We start from the raw sequence: 19578 nt of genomic DNA, 5'->3' as shown, positions 1-19578 counted from the left end.
GAAAGGAACACTTAATAAAAATATAACAAAGTGCATTCTCTCAATTCACTCGAGTAGTGACTTTGCCTTTCCCCAAACTGGCATTTAATGTGTAATTTACTCACTCGACTACAGGCCAAGAATTTCTCTTTACAATCAGGGGAGGTTTTGCTTACATGCCTTTTCTTAAGATGGGGGTTCACTGTATTTTGACTTTTCATAGCAATCAAGAAAAATGTGATAAAACATAAGCAAAGCAAAAAAGTCTGATGCTAAGCACAAACCAACATGGGAACAGACTCTGCCAACCTTCCAGGCTCGCTAAGAAGACATGGGCGAAAAATGGAATTCAGCTCAGAGGCTGGGGAGGTGGAGGGATTGAGCAAAAAGGAAAAAAGAAAACTCATGGACATGACAAGTGTGGTGACTGCATGGGTGGTGGAGGATGAAGGAGGGTGGAAAAGGGCATAGAGGGAATGAATGGTGATGGACAAAATGAAATTTAGAAAACAATTGTAAGTTCTTTTAGTTGTCGATTATACAGTGTATATTGTCACATGGTGTTGTAGGGCTATGAGGCAACATGAAGGTTTCCCTACATTTTTACATTCAATACAACTTTCCACTTTGAGTTCCTTCATGACCTTTCCAAGGAAAAGGGACAGGGGACAGCTGAAGGCTTTCCCACCTTCTGTGTATGTATGTATGTATGTGTGTGTGTGTGTGTGTGTATATATATATATATATATATATATATATATATATATATACACACACACACTTTTTCTCCAGTTGCATTTTCACTTGTCCAAGAAAGGCTCTCCCGCATTCCATATGTTCATACACTTACTCTTGAGGCCCTTCATGGTTCTGTAAAGAATTAGGATGGCCAAAGGCACTTCTACAATCTTTACATGACAGGGCTTCTGTTCAGTGAGTTTCTTCATCCTTCACAATAAACTGGAAGAAATGAATGATTTCTAACCCTCTTACATTTCTAGGATCCATCCCCAAGAAGGATAATCATACTAGTTCATGATGGCACACCTGAGAAATAAATGAAGGCTTTTTGCTACTCTTTACATTAACAGTGTTTATCAATACATTTTGTTTTCAAATGTGTGTAAAAATTAGTTGGGAACCTAAAGGCTTTACCACGTTCCTTGCATTGATATGATTTCTCTCCACTATGAGCATTTTTGTGAATTTGAAAGGATCTGGGATGGCTATAGGTTATCCCACATGGCTTGCATCCATAGGGTTTCTTCCCAGTATACATTTCACATCTCTAAGAGAAAACGCATGGCAAAGAGATTTACTTCATTCCTTAGTCATGAGGATTCTATCATGACTACTTTTGTCATCCAAGATGTGTGAGACAACGGAAGCTTTTCCCACATTGTTTACTTGCATAAGGTTTTCCCCCAGTACGTGTTCTTCCATGCTTCCTAAGAGAATTGGAGGAACTGACAGCTTTAACACGTTCCTAACATTCATAGAGCTTTTCTCCATTGTGTGTGCTTTCATTTCTAGGTGTGTACAGGAGGCAACCAATTGATGTGTTTCTCTCACATCAATATTGCTCCTTCTTTGTCTCTAATTTCCACTCTCTTAAGGGAAAAATATCCTCAGGTGAGTATAAAAAAAAGAAAAAGAATTGGGATGGTCAAAGGCTTTTGTGCAATCTTTACACAATAAGGCTTATTTTCCGTGTGAATTCTTTCATTCATTATGCATACTCTCCACTGAGTATTTAGGTGAATTTGAAGGGAACGAGGATGAATAAAGGCTTTCCCACACTGCTATCATTCATAGTGTTTTTCCTTACTATGAGTTCTTTCATGATATCACAGGAAAGTTGGATGAGAGAAAGCTTTACCACAATGGTTATATTCGTAAGGTTTTCCCCCAGTATGAATACTTTCATGAGCTCAGAGGGCACATCGATCACGGACTGCTTTACCACATTCTTTACATTCACGAGGCGTCTTTCAATCATGACTTTTTTTATGTCTTCGAAGAGAGCTGAGATAACTGAAGGCTTTCCCACATTGCTTACATTCATAAGGTTTTCCCCCAGTATGAGTTATTTCATGACGTTGGAGATAATATTGATAAAGGAATGTTTTATCACATTGCTTACATTTATGATGCTTCTTTCCATCATGACTTATTTTATGTATTGTAAGAGAGCTGAGATAACTGAAGGCTTTCCCACATTGCTTACATTCATAAGGTTTTTCCCCAGTATGAATTCTTTCATGACTTTGCAGAGAATATCGATAAAGGAATGTTTTACCACATTCCTTACATTCATGAGGCTTCTTTCCATCATGACTTCTTTTATGTCTTTCAAGAGAGTTGAGACTGCAGAAGGTTTTTCCACATTGCTTACATTCATAGGGTTTTTCCTTATGAGTTCTTTCATAATGTCGGAGGTAAGTTGGATAAGAAAAAGTTTTACCACAATGGTTACATTCATAAGGTTTTTCCCCAGTATGAATACTTTCATGAACGCGGAGGGCACATAGATCACAGAATGTTTTACCACATTCTTTACATTCATGCGGCTTCTTTCCATCACGACTTTTTTTATGTCTTCGAAGAGAGGTGCGATAACTAAAGGCTTTGCCACATTGCTTACATTCATAGGGTTTTTCCTTAATATGAGTTCTTTCATGACATCGGAGGGAAGCTGGCCTAGCGAAAGCTTTACCACAATGGTTACATTCATAAGGTTTTTCCCCAGTATGAGTTCTTTCATGACATTGCAGAATATGTCGAAAAAGGAATGTTTTACCACATTCCTTACATTCATGAGGCTTCTTTCCATCATGACTTATTTTATGTTTTACAAGAGAGTATCGATGACTGAAGGTTTTCCCACATTGCTTACATTCATACAGTTTCCGAGGAACATGCGTTCTTTCTTGATTTCTAAGGAAAGTTGAATAGTGGAAAGCTTTCCCACTGGTACTGCCTTCATGTCTCCGAATATATCGGTGATACTTGAAAGCTTTCGTAGGTTCCTTACATTTATAAGGGCTTTCTTCATATTCCTGACAGAGGTATAGTTTGGGTACAATGTGAGAGCTCAGGTGGTTATTCAAGGATAAATAACCCATGAAGATTTGCCTACACAACCTGGATTTAGGTTGCTTTATTTCAGTAGGAGTTTCTTTCTTTTCATTAAGATTTGGAATCTGGCTGAAGTTTTCTCTGCATTGAGTACCATCTTTCCTTTTACAGAGTCTCTCTACCATATGACTGCTGTAAAAATCAGAAGCATATTATTAATACTCTCTTAATGATTTAATATTTATTGGTAGTATGATAATGACATCTTTACCATTTTCAAGGAATGTGGGGCATTTCTGTACATTTCAATTTTTAAAAGTGGATATCCCAAAAACCTCTGAAGTAGGATGGATCATAAATATTATAAAAACACTTATATTCATTAATGATACTTGCATATTTTTTTTAAATGTATTTTATTGATTTTTTACAGAGAGGAAGGGAGAGGGACAGAGAGTCAGAAACATCGATGAGAGAGAAACATTGGCCAGCTGCCTCCTGCACACCCCAAACTGGGGATGTGCCCACAACCAAGGCACATGCCCTTGACCAGAATCGAACCTGGGACCTTTTAGTTTGCAGGCCGAACCTCTATCCACTGAGCAAAACCGGTTTGGGCCTGTATTTTTTAAAAAAAATAATTCTAAGAATCAATACATTTAAAACTGGGCTGATATAATTGGATTACCTGGTTTTAAGATTGTTTTGTGGACTGGGTCCATGTGGCTCAGTGGTTCAGCATGGACCCACCCGCCAGGGGGGTTGCCAGTTCTACTCTCCGAAAGAGAATATGGCCAGGTTGCAGACTTATTATCCCCTGTACAGGGCGTGCAGGAGGCAGCTAATCAATGTTTCAATTTCTCCCTCTCACCTCCACACTGTAAAATAATAAAAACATAATTTCGTACCACCGGCATGGCTCAGTGGTTGAACACCGACATATGAACCAAGATGTCATATTTTGATTCATGGTCCGGGCACATGCCGATGTGGTGGGCTTGATTCCGAGTGTGGGGCGTGCAGGAGGCAGACGATCAATAATTCTCTCTCGATGCAAATCAAAACAACAATGAGGTACCATCTCACACCTGTCAGACTGGCTATCATCAACAAATCAACAAACGACAAGTGCTGGAGAGGATGTGGAGAAAAAGGAACACTTGTGCACTGCTGGTGGGAATGCAGACTGGTGCAGCCACTATGGAAGACAGTATGGAGTTTCCTTAAAAAACTGAAAATGGAACTCCCATTTGACCCTGTGATCCCACTTCTAGGAATATATCCCAAGAAACCAGAAACACCAATCAGAAAGGATATATGCACCCCTATGTTCATAGCAGCACAATTCACCATAGCTAAGATCTGGAAACAGCCTAAGTGCCCATCAGTAGATGAATGGATTAGAAAACTGTGGTACATCTACACGATGGAATACTATGCTGCTCTAAAAAGGAAGGAACTCTTACCATTTGCAACATCATGGATGGAACTGGAGAGCATTATGCTAAGTGAAATAAGCCAGTCAATGAAGGAAAAATACCACATGATCTCACTCATTCATGGATAATAGAGACCATTATAAACTTTTGAACAATAATAGATACAGAGGCAGAGCTGCCTCAAACAGATTGTCAAACTGCAGCGGGAAGGCCGGGGAGGGTTGGGGGGCAGGAGGTAGGGGGGTAAGAGATCAACTAAAGGACTTGTATGCATGCATATAAGCATAACCAGTGGACATAAGACATTGGGGGATAGGGGAGGCTAGGGGACTGTCTAGGGCAGGGGGATAAAATGGACACATATGTAATACCCTTTGTAATACTTTAAGCAATAAAAAAATAATAATAATAATAATTCTCTCTCATCATTGATGTTTGTCTCTCTTTCTCTCTCTCTCTCTCCCTACTTCTCTGAAATAAATAAATACATATTAAATAAATGAATAAGTAAAATAAATATTTGTAAGATCGTATTTAAAAAAAAAAAGATGCTCTTGCAGGACATTGCTTTCTCATGGCAATGCGACTTACCTAAGATTCATCCCATCATTTTCATACTGATCTTCACTGTCATGGTCTTCACATTTTTCTTCTAAAATACATGCTAGAAAAAAACATTATAAAGTATTAGAGAATATGAAAATGGTTAGATTTTAGGTGCACAATAAGCTGTGAACATTCCTAGTTTAATTACCAATGTTTTCCCTTTCCACATTTCAGTTCTTGAAACAGCACTGATGAGCAAGCAACACTAGTTTTCCAATTGACTAAGTAAGTAACAGATTGTTGCCAGCCAGAGTCGCTATGTGGTTGATGGTCAACCTATGAACCAAGAAGTCAGGGATCAACTTCCCAGTAGACCTGGTTTGATGGCTAGATCCCCAGTGTGAGGCATACAGGAGGTAGCAAATCAGTGATTCTCTCTTATCATTGATTTTTCTATCTCCCTTTCCCTTCCTCTCTGAAATCAATAAAAATATATTACAAGAAAAATAGAATTTGTGATAACTACCAACTGATGCCAGGTTCCAGAAGGTTTCCAGCATCACATCTGTGTAGATTTTCTTCTGGGTCGGATCCAGGAAAGCCCACTCCTCCTTGGTGAACTTCACATTAACATCCTCAAAGGCCACTGAGACCTAAAACATCCCACATAGGCATGGGTGAGATAGACAGCATTAGTTATCTATACATACTTCATAAGTAGTTCACAGGAGACACGTGGTCCCCAACGTTGAGTCTATAACTTGATTGTAACACTAGCAAGACTATTTGCCACACTCACTTCCTCATGAACACATGGAATTTATTGATATTATTTTATTGTGATCACTTCAAGTCTTCACTGCTCTCTAATATCAGAGTAAAGAGCACCCTGAACAACTTCAATTTAATAAATTAAAATACTTCTATTTTAAGCTTATTGATTCCTTGTGAGAAAACTCAACTCCTTTATAACCACCATTTGATGCAGCACTACATGACACACACTGTCATAGCTGCATAAAGTTTGAATGACCATGAATGGAATAAAGGCTTGATAGCTTTCTTTTCTATTCTCATCACCAAACAGGAGAGACCAGGAGGTGTGTGGAAATTCAACTTGGAACAAAATGTAATTGGCCATATTGTCCTGAAGTACTCCAGATTATTAGAAGGAGTCAGATACACCTGAATGAATGAAAGCATTCTTATGGAGTAATATGGATGATCATTTGTTTTTATAATTTTTTTAAAATATATTTTATTGATTTTTTATAGAGAGGAAGGGAGAGGGATAGAAAAAACATTGATGAGAGAGAAACATCGATCACTTGTCTCCTGCATACCTCCTACTGGGGATGTGCCCGCAACCAAGGTACATGCCCTTGACCGGAATCGAACCTGGGACCTATCAGTCCGCAGGCCAATGCTCTATTCACTGAGCCAAACCAGTTAGGGTTGTTTTTATAATATTGGTTAGTAACTCAGTTTGACCTTCTTTTTCCTCTCTCATTTCATGGAGATAAGAAGTTAGAGTTAGAGCTCAGGCATGAGCAGGATAGGGCAACTTAGCCCTCTACAAAAGTCCTCTACTCATTGTGCTCGCTTTGGCAGCACATATACTAAAATTGGAACGATACAGAGAAGATTATCATGGCCCCTGCACAAGGATGGCATGCAAATTCGTGAAGCGTTCCATATTAAAAAAAAAAAAAAGTCCTCTACTCATGATTTTTAGGACATGTAAACACACATAATCTACCTATACATATAAAAGGGCACTATGCTAAGTGTCCCTAGTCGCTTTGACACATACTGACCACCCACAGGCAGACGCTCCAAGTAGCAGGTGCTGTGACACACACTGGCTATTTACAAAGAAGCGGCACCACAAACCTGGCACCAACAAAGCAACATTCAGCTTCCCCCAAGTGGGACACAGGCCCTGCCACCACCCTGGAGCAACAGCCCACTGAATCATAGCCAACACTGCTGAGACCCCACGGCACACAAAGCAGCCCACAGCCCAGCCCATCAGTGATTATCATCATTGATGTTTCCATCTCTCTCTCCCTCTCCCTTCTTCTCTGAAATTAATTTAAAAAATAATAAAGAAAAAGCTGTTGTACATCTACACAATGGAATACTATGCTGTTGTAAAAATAGAACTCTTACCATTTGCATCAGAATGGATAAACCTGAAGAGCATTATGCTAAGCCAAATAAGCCAATAAGAGAAAGATAAGTATCACATGATCTCACTCATTTGTGCAATATAATGAACAACTTAAACTGATGAACAAAAATAGATCTCTAGGATGTGAGGGTGATCTGGCTGCGACATCTGTCACCCCATTGATCACCAGGGTTGATTCGGCTGATCTGGCTGGCTAGGCGGGTGTCCCCCTCCTCCCTCACCGATCCATGTGCGTCCCTCCTGAAGCTGCGCGCTCAGTCGAAGAGGACGACCTTCCCCCCCGAGGAGAGGACCGGTCTTTGGTCAAGGGTATACAAGTAGCTGTGCTCCCCTGCTAGAACCTCCAAACAAGCTCTCAAAAATAGATCTCTAGACATAAAAGCATCAAACAGACCATCAAACCTCAGCGAGATGGCAGGGGAGGTGGGTAGATAAGACATCAACCAAAGGACTTGTATGCATGCATATAGCATAACCAATGGACACAGACAGGAAGGGGTGAGGGCATGTGTTGGGGATAGGAGCAGTCAGGGAGAGGTGCCAGAAGCTGGTCCACCCTTGCTGCGTGACACAGTCGCTGCAGGGAAGAAACATCTGCACAGCATATGTTTCAAGGGACCTGGCATACTGTTCTTAATATGTTTGCTCCCCTTCTTAGCGCTATGTGTTCTAACCAGGGCCACCTCCCCAAGAAAGGTTGTTTCCCCAGGTGGGGATTTTTCCTTGGAGTTAGGGATTAACAGGACTAAGGAAGGAAATAAATCAGTAAAACCCCTTAACTAAGTGCCAGGCGGGTAGTTAATCACCTTAACTACAAACAATCACCCTTAAGCTACATAATCTTTACTTAGGATAATCTCCTTCAGTTACTTCCTTGTAGCTTAACAGAACAGTAGAGTAGTGACCTTGGAATGAAGATAATAAACTAGCCCTAACCTTTGGAATAGAATGGATAGGATTAAAATCAACAGAACTAAATGGACATGGGATTTTTGGCAAAGGTCAGATAAGAAACTATAGACATGAAACGAGGAACTGTAGAAGGTCAAGGGAGGACCCAAAACATGATGATGTAACTATAGAGGCATGCTTATAGGATCAAATGGTATACAGATGTAACAGGAGAATAAAGAGAGAACCCAACTATGCTGATCATCTGAATGCTGTCTCCGTGTCCTTCATTCTTCGCCGACTCCGTCCACACCTTTGGGAACCCCAGGACCGCTGGGGCTGGGCCCCGGCAGAGAGGTCAATGGGGGGAAAGGAGATGCTAATGAGACTTATTGTGATGATCATTTCACAATATAGACAAATATCATGTCATTATGAGGTACACCTTAAACTAATGTCAATTAGAACTTAATGAAAAATAAAATCCTTTCTATAAAAGAAAAGATTACTGTGGATTTGAAATATTAAAATCGCCTAGGGATATCATACCTATCACAATGTCATAGGGAAATGCATTACTCAGATGTTTATGATGACACTGGTGTAAAAAAGCTTCCTGTGCTGCCAGTTCTATGAAAGTCCTGCACATACAGTTCCGTCCACTACATAGAATACTTGATGAGGAGAGAAGATGGCTAACGAAGGGAAGGCAGACTGTAACACAGTGTGAGAGTGAGAGAACGAAAGGAGAGTGTGTGGACGTACCGAGAGCGTAAATTTGTGGGTGAGCAATAGCTATACTCCAGAGAACTGTTGGAGACTGCCAGATCAGGCTCCCCTAACCGGGCAGCCTCTACTGCTGATGAAATCTCTCCTGGGCAGCTGGCTCAGCCGCGGAGACCATGCCATCTTGAGTGGCTGATATCGGAAGGGTATATATCCAGAAACCCTGCAACCACGGCACCCAGGGTCCAGCTACGAACCTAGGAACACTGGATCTCAAGCAGCACGAATACTTGAACTCAGACAAGCCCGGCTCCTCCTCACGGAAAGTTCAGATTTCGCCTAGATAAAAGTGCGGTTTGTAATTAAGATCAGAGGGAGGAACGCGCGCGCGTGCGCGTGGGGGAAGTCCGCGGCAGTTGGGGCCAGCGTGATCCGCGAGTGTGAAAGGGGTCCCACAGGGCTTCTGGCAGAAGAGAACTCAGCCCATAGCTGGACTGGGTGCAAAAAGGCAGCCTCGGATTTTGCCAATGTGCTGGCTGCTTAGTGCCAGGGGAGAGAGGACGTGCGGAAGAGACTTTGGGAGAATTGCACACTCTGGCTCTTTTTGTTTTTGTGTGTGTGTTTTTTTTCTCCTTAAATCTTTGCTTTTGATTATTAAACCCAGTACATAGGATCACCCAGTTGGGGTCACTCACAGAGACTGCAGGGGAAAGTTGTTTTTGTGGAACCTGGGAATCAGAGCGTGGAGTAACGACCAAGGAACCAGCTCAAGGGCAGTCAACTCTCCCAAACCAGTATTAAGTGCAATAGAGAAAACAAAAACTAAATACTGGCTAGAGAGGACTTGTAGCCTTGGAGGTCAATCCAGAAACACTGCCACCCAGGGACTGAACCACAAACAGACTCTCCTATAAACACAAATAAAGGCAGCCTGGGAAACAAATACAGCCTACTTTAAAATCAGGACTGTGGTTTACAACACGGAGGAACAGTGTATCACAGGGAACTTCAACACTCTCCTGAATACCTGACAGGACTAAGGCATGCCAAACAGAAGAGTAGAGAAAATGAAGGACCTTCACTACTGCACATTTTTAATTTTTTTCACCTTTTACTTAAGAAACTATTTTTTTTCTTTTTTCATCAAGTGATTTTACCTTTTTAATTACTACATTTTCATTTTTAACCAGTATTATTACTACTACCATTTTACCTTTTCTTTTAAGTGTCATTTTATTTTCTCTTTATTTTATTTTTGGATTAGTATTATACAATCTATTTTCATCTTTCCTTTAGCATCATTTTACTCTATCTCAACTTTACCTTTATGCCAAAACTCTCTTCCTCACTGTTCCCCTTCTGTTGTCCGGTTCTCTTACCCTATTCCTGCTTTAGATTTTCCCTATTCCTTATTTTTACCTGGTTAAAATTTCACCCTACTTGTATATCTAATTTCCAATACCCTGCTCTAAGTACATATACACCTCCCTTTTCTCTTTCTTCACTATCCAAATTTTTTTTTCTCTCTGTAGTTTTGTTGTTGTTTGCTTGGTTGTTGATTATATTGAGGTTTTTTTATGCTTGATTGTGAGATTGTTTTGCTTTTTCTTTATATTTTGTTGGGTTTTTTTGGTTATTTTTTGCTTCTGTTTTCCCTCGCCTCACTTGATATTAGTTGTTTGTAGTTTGCAATCACCTCTAGGTATCTGTTGCTGGAATTTGTTGGGATTAGTGGCTGTTCTATTGGAGTTTTCTCCCCATATAGATAGTTCCTTCCCCTCTTCTATTTCACTGTCTTTCTTTTCTCTCTTACTTATTTTTCCTTTTCCCAATTTCATTTTGCACTCTTTTTTTTTCTTTTTCTATTTTCTCTTCTTTTTTCTCCCTTAACCCCTAATTCTCTTTTCTCTGGTGGTCACCTATATTTGGGGTTATTAGTATTGTGAATACATTTGTGTTCATTGCCTTGTGCGTTGTGCCTTGTTGTGTTGTATTCTGTGCTTTAAATCAACACAGCAGAGAGAGAACTACATAACCAAACACCTGGAAAAGAGAGATCATAGGGAGACAAAGAAACAGCCCGCATACGAAAGAAAAACAGGCATCACCAGAAAAGGAAGTAAACAAAATGGAGGCAATGGAGGCAAGCAACCTGTCAGAGAAAGAATTCAGAGAAATTAGGTTGCATTGGTGGTATAGTGGTGAGCATAGCTGCCTTCCAAGAATTCAGAGAAATGGTCATAAGGTGGATGAAAAGAATGGAAGACAAATTCAACAATATGTATAAGAAGAGGAAATGAAGAAGAACCAAGAAATGAAAAATGACATCACTGCTATAAAGAACTCAATAGAAAGCATCAACAGTAGACTAGAAGAAGCAGAGGACTGCATCAGTGAGCTAGAAAACAATCTAGGAAAAAATACCCAAGCAGAGCAGCTTCTAGAAAAAAGAATTAAAAAGCAGGAGGAGAGCCTAAGAGAACTTTGGGACAACACAAAATGAAACAACATCCGCATAATAGGGGTACCAGAGGGAGAGGAAACTGAGCAAGGAATAGAAAACCTGTTTGAAGAAATAATGACAGAAAACTTCCCTGATATAGGTTGAAAAAAACTCACACAAATCCAAGAAGCTCACAGAGTCCCAAACAAAATGAACCCCAAAAGACTGACGCCAAGGCACATTATAATTAAATTGGCAAACACCAATGACAAAGCAAGAATCTTAAAAGCGGCCAGAGAGAGACAGAAAGTTACCTACAAAGGACCCCCCATCAGACTAGTGACTGATTTATCAATAGAAACAATTCAGGCAAGAAGGAAATGGTATACAAAGTCCTGCAAAGGAAGGGGCTGAATCCAAGAATACTGTACCCAGCAAGGCAATCAATCAAAACTGAGGGTGAAATCAGGAGCTTCACAGACAAAAAAGGATTATGGGAGTTTACTACCACCAAACCAGCAATGCAAGAAATGCTAAAGGGTCTGCTGTAAAAAGAAAAAATAGGAAATGAAGAAGGAACATGGGTAAAGAATAAAAATAGCGACAAACAAATATCTATCAATAATAACTTTAAATGTAAATGGATTAAATGCCCCAATTAAAAGACATAGGGTAACTGAGTGGATAAGAAAACATGACCAATATATCTGCTGTCTACAGGAAACCCACCTCGGGAAAAAAGACACACACACAGACTGATGGTGAAGGGAGGGACAAAGGTTATACAGACTAATGTAAATGGAAAAAAAAGCTGGGGTAGCAATACTTATATCTGACAAATTCGATCTCAAAGTGAAGGACATAAAAAGAGAGAAGGACGGCCACTTCATAATACTAAAGGGAGCAATCCAACAAGAAGAAATAACTCTGAAGCCCTAACTGGTTTGGCTCAGTGGATAGAGCATTGGCCTGTGGACTGAAGGGTCCCTGGTTCAATTCTGGTCAAGGGCATGTACCTTGGTTGTGGGCACATCCCCAGTTGGGGGGAGTGCCGGAGGCAGCTGGTCGATGTTTCTCTCTCATCGAGGTTTCTGACTCTCTGTCCCTCTCCCTTCCTCTCTGTAAAAGATCAATAAAATATATTTTTTTAAAAAAGAAAGAACTCTGGTAAACATATACGCACCCAATATAGGAGCACCCAAATACATAAAAAAACTTCTGGAGGAGATCAAGGGAGAGATTGACAGCAATACAATCATAGTAGGGGACTTTATACACCACTATCACCATTGGACAAATCCTCTAAACAAAAAATCAGCAAAGAAACATCAATCCTAAATGACTCACTAGATCAGATGGAATTAATTGACATCTTCAGAACATTTCACCCCAAAGCCACAGAATATACATTCTTCTCAAGTGCACATGGGTCAGTTTCAAAGATAGACCATATATTGGGTCACAGGCAAAGTCTCTTCAAATTCAAGAAGATAGAATTCATATCAAGCATCTTCTCAGATCACAATGGCATAAAACTAGAAATCAACTACAATAAAAACAATCAAAACAAATCAAACACATGGAGACTAACTGGCATGTTATTAAACAATGACTGGGTCACCAGAGAGAACAATGAAGAAATAAAAAACATCATGGGAACAAACGACAATGAAAACACAACAATCCAAAACCTATGGGACACAGCGAAAGCAGTCTTGAGAGGAAAGTTCATAGCTCTACAAGCCTACTGCAAAAAACAAGAAACAATGATAATAAATTACCTAACCCTACAACTCAAAGAGTTAGAGAGCAACAAGAAAAGTCCAGAGTGAGCAGAAGGAAGGAAATAATAAAGATCAGAGCGGAGATAAACGACATAGAGACCAAAAAAACAATACAAAAGATCAACAAAACCAAGAGCTGGTTTTTTGAAAGGATAAACAAGATTGATGAGCCTCTAGCCAGGCTCACCAAGAAGCAAAGAGAACCCAAATAAACAAAATCAGAAATGAAAGAGGAGAAATAACAACAGACCACTCAGAAATACAAAGGATTGTTAAAAAAAAATACTATGAACAACTCTACTCCAACAAACTAGACAACCTGGAGGAAATGGACATATTCCTAGAAAAATACAATCTTCCAAAATTCAATCAGGAAGAATCTACAAATCTCAATAGGACAATAACTATGGAAGAAATTGAAGCAGTCATCAAAAAGCTTCCAGCAAACAAAAGCCCTGGACCAGATGGCCTCACAGGGGAGTTTTACCAAATATTCAAGGAAGAACTAAAACCTATCCTCCTCAGACTACTACAAAAAATTCAAGAGGAAGGAACACTTCCAAGCTCATTCTATGAAGCCAGCATCACCCTAATACCAAAACCAGATAAAGACAACACAATGAAAGAGAATTACAGGCCAATATCCCTCATGAACATAGATGCCAAAATCCTCAACAAAATCCTAGCAAATCAGATCCAGCAGTACATTAGAAAGATCATACACCATGACCAAGTAGGATTTATCCCAGGGATGCAAGGATGGTACAATATCCGCAAATCAGTAAACGTAATACATCACATAAACAAACTGAGAGATAAAAACCACATAGTCATATCAATTGATGCAGAAAAAGCATTTGACAAAATCCTACACCCATTTTTTGATAAAAACTCTCAGCAAAGTTGGAATAGAAGGATCATACCTCAACATAATAAAAGCCATATATGACAAACCCACAGCCAACATCATACTCAATGGGCAAAAACTAAAACCATTTCCCCTAAGAACAGGAACAAGACAGGGATGCCCACTCTCACCAGTCCTGTTCAACATAGTACTGGAAGTATTAGCCATTGCAATTAGACAAGAAGAAGAAATAAAAGGCATCCAAATTGGAAATGAAGAAGTAAAACTGTCCTTATTCGCAGATGATATGATATTGTACGTAAAAAACCCTAAAGACATCATCAAAAAACTATTAGACTTAATAAATGAATTCGGCAATGTAGCAGGATAAAAAAAATTAATGCCAAGAAATCTATGGCATTTCTATACACCAATAATGAACTTACAGAAAGAGAGACTAAAAAAGTAGTCCCATTTACCATCACTCCAAAAAATTAAGATACCTAGGAATAAACTTATCTAAAGAGGTAAAAGACCTCTACTCAGAAAACTATAGGACGTTGAAAAAAGAGCTAGAGGAAGACATAAACAGATGGAAGAACATACCGTGTTCATGGATTGGTAGAATCAACATCATTAAAATGTCCATAGTACCCAAAGCAATCTATAGATTCAATGCACTCCCCAGTAAAATACCAATGGCATATTTCACAGATCTAGAATGAACGTTCCAAAAAATTCATCTGGAATAAAAAAAGACCCCGAATAGCTGCAGCGATCCTGAGAAAGAAGAACAAAGTAGGTGGGATCTCAATACCACATATCAAGCTGTATTACAAAGCTACTGTTCTCAAAACTGCCTGGTACTGGCACAAGAACAGACATATAGATCAATGGAATAGAATAGAGAACCCAGAAATTGACCCGAACCAATATGCTCAATTACTATTTGACAAAGGAGGCAAGAACATGCAATGGAGTCAAGACAGTCTCTTCAATAAATGGTGCTGGGAAAATTGAACAGATACATGCAAAAAAATGTAACTAGACCACCAACTTACACCATACACAAAAATAAACTCAAAATGGATAAAGGACTTAAATGTAAGACGAGAAACCATAAAAATACTAGAGGAATCCAAAGGCAACAAAGTCTCAGACATATGATGAAGCAATTTCTTCACCGATACATCTCATAAAACCATGGTTGGCAAACTGTGGCTCGCGAGCCACATTCGGCTCTTTAGCCCCTTGAGTGTGGCTCTTCCTAAGCCTTAGGAGTACCCTAATTAAGTTAATAACAATGTACCTACCTATATAGTTTAAGTTTAAGAAATTTGGCTCTCAAAAGAAATTTCAATCGTTGTACTGTTGATATTTGGCTCTGTTAACTAATGAGTTTGCCAACCACTGTCCTAGGACATTGGAAACTAAAGAGAAAATAAACAAATGGGACTACATCAAAATAAAAAGCTTCTGCACAGCACAAGAAACCATCAGCCCTAACCGGTTTGGCTCAGTGGATAGAGCATCGGCCTGCGGACTGAAGGGTCCCAGGTTCAATTCTGGCTAAGGGCATGTACCTTGGTTGCTGGCACATCCCCAGTAGAAGGTGTGCAGGAGGCAGCTGATTGATGTTTCTCTCTCATCGATGTTTCTAACTCTCTATCTCTCTCCCTTCCTCTCTGTAAAAAAATCAATAAAATATATTAAAAAAAAAAAAAAAGAAACCATCAACAAAACAACAAGAAAGCCCACTGCATGGGAGAACATATTTGCAAAGTTATCACCGATAAGGGTTTAATCTCCAACATTTATAGGGAACTCATACAACTTAACAAAAGGAAGGTAAACAATCCAATCAAAAAATGGGCAAAGGACCTAAATAGACACTTTTCAAACGAGGACATTCAGAAAGCCAAGAGACATATGAAAACATGCTCTAAGTCACTAATCATCCGAGAGATGCAAATCAAAACAAAAATAAGGTATCATCTCACACCTGTCAGAATGGCTATCATCAACAAATCAACAAACCACAAGTGCTAGAGAGGATGCGAAGAAAAGGGGACACTCCTGCATTGCTGGTGGGAATGCAGACTGGTGCAGCCACTATGGAAGACAGTATGGAGTTTCCTCAAAAAGTTAAAAATGGAACTCCCATTTGACCCAGTGATCCCACTTCTAGGAATATATCCCAAGAAACCAGAAACACCAATCAGAAAGGACATATGCATCCCTATGTTCATGTCAGCACAATTTACATAGCTAAGATTTGGAAACAGCCTAAGTGCCCATCAGAAGATGAATGGATTAGAAAACTTTGGTACATCTACAGTCCGGGGTCCTCAAACTGCGGCCCAACGAAAACATTTGTTTTTTTTACTTCAAAATAAGATATGTGCAGTGTGCATAGGAATTTGTTCATAGTTTTTTTTTTAAACTATAGTCCAGCCCTCCAACTGTCTGAGGGACAGTGAACTGGCCCACTGTTTAAAAAGTTTGAGGACCCCTGACTACACGATGGAATACTATGCTGCTGTAAAAAAGAAGGAACTTTTACCATTTGCAACAGCATGGATGGAACTGGAGAGCATTATGCTAAGTGAAATAGCCAGTCGATGAAAGAAAAATACCACATGATCACACTCATTTATGGATAATTAAGACCATTATAAACTGATGAACAAAAATAGATACAGAGGCAGAGCAGCATCGAACAGACTGTCAAACTACAGTGGAAAGGTTGGGAAGGGTTGGGGGGTGTGAGGGGGGTAAGAGATCAACTGAAGGACTTGTATGCATGCATATAAGCATAACCAATGGACACAAGACACTGGGGGGTAGGGGAGGCCGGGGGAATGTCAAGGGGGAAAAAAAAGGAGACATATGTAATACTCTTTGTAATACTTTAAGCAATAAAAAAAAATTTTTAAAAAAAGAATACTTGATGAGAAACTGGTTTATGTATTTGCTATACTATCCTCTTTATCTTTGTGTGCGTTCTACTTCGTGAAAGAAAACTTTGCTGTGAAGCGGTATGCTGTTTTATGCGGGCAGCAGCCTCAGAGGTCTTGTGTTGACTGTGCCTGTTGATTTAATCATTGCCTCCTGGCCTTGATTGAATCTATTTTTTGTAAATTTCCTGGCCTAAGTGTACAGTGTGATAAAGTCTACAGCCAGGTACAGTAATGTCCTAGGTCTTCATATTCACTCACCAGTCACTGACTCCTGCAGAGCAGCCTCCAATCCTGTAGCCCATTCAAGATCAGTGCCCCACACGGATGTACCATTTACCTTGCACGCAGCATTTTTACTGTACCTTCTGATAAATGCTTACTACCATTCCATTGCAATTGCCTACAGTATTCAGTACAGTAGCATGTTGTACAGGTTTGTTGTCTAGGACCCACAGGCTACACCATATGGCCTAGGTGTGTAGCAGGCTACACCATGCAGCTTAGTGTAAGAGAACTGAAAACAACAAAACTGCCTCAGGATGTCCTCCCCAGGTTCAGGGGTGCAGGACTGTAGGTAACTGCAGTTTCACCTCTCCCAGGAGTCAAGTTTTAACCCAGTCACTCTGCAACTTGCTGTTCAATTTCTTTTACTAAAAACCTCTAAAAGCCACTTCCTTTCTGCCTATTTAAACGCCTTCCATTTTGAACAGCTTCTGTGAGATTCCATTTACTAGATGGGATACTGCCCGATTCATGTGTGGGCCACAGTGGCCACATGCTAACCTCACAAGCTCAGGGAAGGCCTCAATGGCGGTCTTGCAAAGTCAGAGACCTAAGGTAACCAGAAAGGATGGTCTGAAATTAAACTTTAACTAAAAGCAGTTATGGTGGGTAGTTACATGCTAGGCCTGTATCTTCACTGATGACAAGGTAAACCTTTACCTTAACTGAACCCATCTGTCTTTTTGCATCTATAATAACACAAGAGGTCGAATGCAAGAAATTCGTGCAAGAGTAGGGCTTCCTTCCACGGCTGTGGGCACCAGCTTCCCTCTGGCACCTGGGAACCGGGTTCCCTTGCAGCCCTAGCTTCCTGCAGAATGTCCTCAGGAAAGATGTCTGGTCTAATTAGCATATTACACTTTTATTATTATAGAAACCCTTGAAATGTCTGGGTAACTTGTAACCTCCCTTTTTCCAGACCCCTTGGGGCACAACTTAAAGTGCCTAGGCAACAGGACAGATACCACAAATTCCTTCATCGTTATCATGTTAATTGTCCCATCACCCACCTAAGTATGTGTCTATCATTTTACACTTTATCCAGTCCCAGGGTTCTCCCCCCACCCCCTTGGCTTTCTCCCGCCTCTCTAATCAATCACCAATGGATTTCATGTAACCCAAGTAAGTCCCTTCCTTTGATTTCAAAGTATTAAAATATAAGAGAAACGGCCATTCCCTGGAGCATTATCCCAACCCGTTGAGATACTGCTTCCCTGATATTGTTGACAGTTTGGCTCAAATAAACTCACAAAAATTCTTTACAGGTTTGAATGGTTCTTTTCGTTAACACGTGAAAGGGGAATCAAGCCAGTCAGACCTTCCAGTTCACTCAGTTGAATTTTGTTTTAACAGTTTGAAAAGCACCACAAAACAAATAGCTGATAAGATGCTGTGTCTCAGAGAAGGGAAGATGGCGGTTAGGATTCGGGGGAGAGCCTGGAAGTGCAGGCACTTGCTGCAGAGCTAGGCCTGGGAGACAGGGGTGGACTTGAGAGCCTGCTCCACAAACATCAAAACTCAGGAGAAAACGGGATCCTTCTGGGGAGAAAGGAGGGACAGGGGACCCCACAGACCACAGCTCCTCCCGTGCACGAACCGCGGGGGCCGAGTCACCATGGTCCCCATGACCCTCCCCGTGGTCACCGCACCGACTGCGGAGCCGCGGGGATGAGGGTGCAGAGCTGCCCAGACGCGCTCCGCAGCCCAAGGCCCTGCCGCGGGGACACACTGGACGCCCGGGACCCGGCTGGGCCCCACCCTGCGAGCCCGAGGGGCCTGCAGTTTCAGCGGAGCCCCCGGCGCCTCGGGTCCGCAGGCTCCGGACCTGACCGTGGAGAGACGGTCCCGCCACGGTGGCTCCACCCGCGCCTCCTCCCCGTCCCCGCGCCCGGCCGCACACTCACCATTTCTGGTTCCTGGGCCTCCCGAGTCCCGCCTGCAGCTCCCACCACCTTACAGATCGCAGATGGACAGATGAGGACAGAACAAGGGAGATGCGACCCCAGTGCAGCTCAAGTAAAGTGAACAACAACAGGGTAGAAGCAGAGCATAGCCCCGCCGCCGCCCGCCCCCACCGCTAATCATAGGCGCACACTTTGCACGACATCGCCCCCTAGCGCTTGAGGTGCACAGGTCTGAGTCCAGTGCGGCCACAACTCCTGTCCAGGGAAGTTTGCCTTGAGAGGCAGAGCTAAGAGACCCCAAGGAACAGTGGTCCTTCCTCGCAAACACACACACTTAAAATGCACCTAATGAATCTGGCTCTATTTTCATCTTTGTTGACAACGGGAGTATAACCTGTGCATTTGCAAAAAGGTGCACGGGCTCATGTACCAGGGATGCTTTGGGGTGGTATCCTCCCAGACCACAGCCAGATTCCCAAAAAGAGCATTGAAACCAGTAACAAGC

General features: G+C 41.1%; 1 protein-coding gene and 1 non-coding gene across 2 annotated transcripts; one reads left to right on the top strand and one right to left on the bottom strand.

The window, feature by feature from the left end:
- Window positions 1-19217, bottom strand: LOC118659317 (zinc finger protein 14-like). Its single transcript, XM_036315599.1, has 4 exons — window positions 19074-19217; window positions 5569-5695; window positions 5088-5160; window positions 1-3249 (listed from the first exon to the last, which is right to left on the bottom strand). The coding sequence occupies exons 1-4, from the start codon at window positions 19074-19076 to the stop codon at window positions 1971-1973; spliced, it is 1482 nt and encodes a 493-aa protein (XP_036171492.1). The 5' UTR covers window positions 19077-19217; the 3' UTR covers window positions 1-1970.
- LOC118659380 lies at window positions 6638-6744 on the top strand. Its single transcript, XR_004968516.1, has one exon. It is a non-coding gene; the product is annotated as a U6 spliceosomal RNA (small nuclear RNA).
- Window positions 19218-19578: the final 361 nt, after the last annotated feature.

Source organism: Myotis myotis, unplaced genomic scaffold, assembly GCF_014108235.1.
Source record: "Myotis myotis isolate mMyoMyo1 unplaced genomic scaffold, mMyoMyo1.p scaffold_m19_p_6, whole genome shotgun sequence".
NCBI lineage: Eukaryota > Metazoa > Chordata > Mammalia > Chiroptera > Vespertilionidae > Myotis > Myotis myotis.
This window is presented reverse-complemented; position numbering and strand designations above follow the sequence as displayed.

Excerpts from the sequence above, each read along its gene's own strand:
- LOC118659317 (XM_036315599.1), bottom strand. Across the intron at positions 5,161-5,568 it reads CTGGAACCTGGCATCAGTTG|CATGTATTTTAGAAGAAAAA; the intron begins GTAGTTATCACA and ends GTTTTTTTCTAG. Across the intron at positions 3,250-5,087 it reads AATGATGGGATGAATCTTAG|CAGTCATATGGTAGAGAGAC; the intron begins GTAAGTCGCATT and ends TGATTTTTACAG.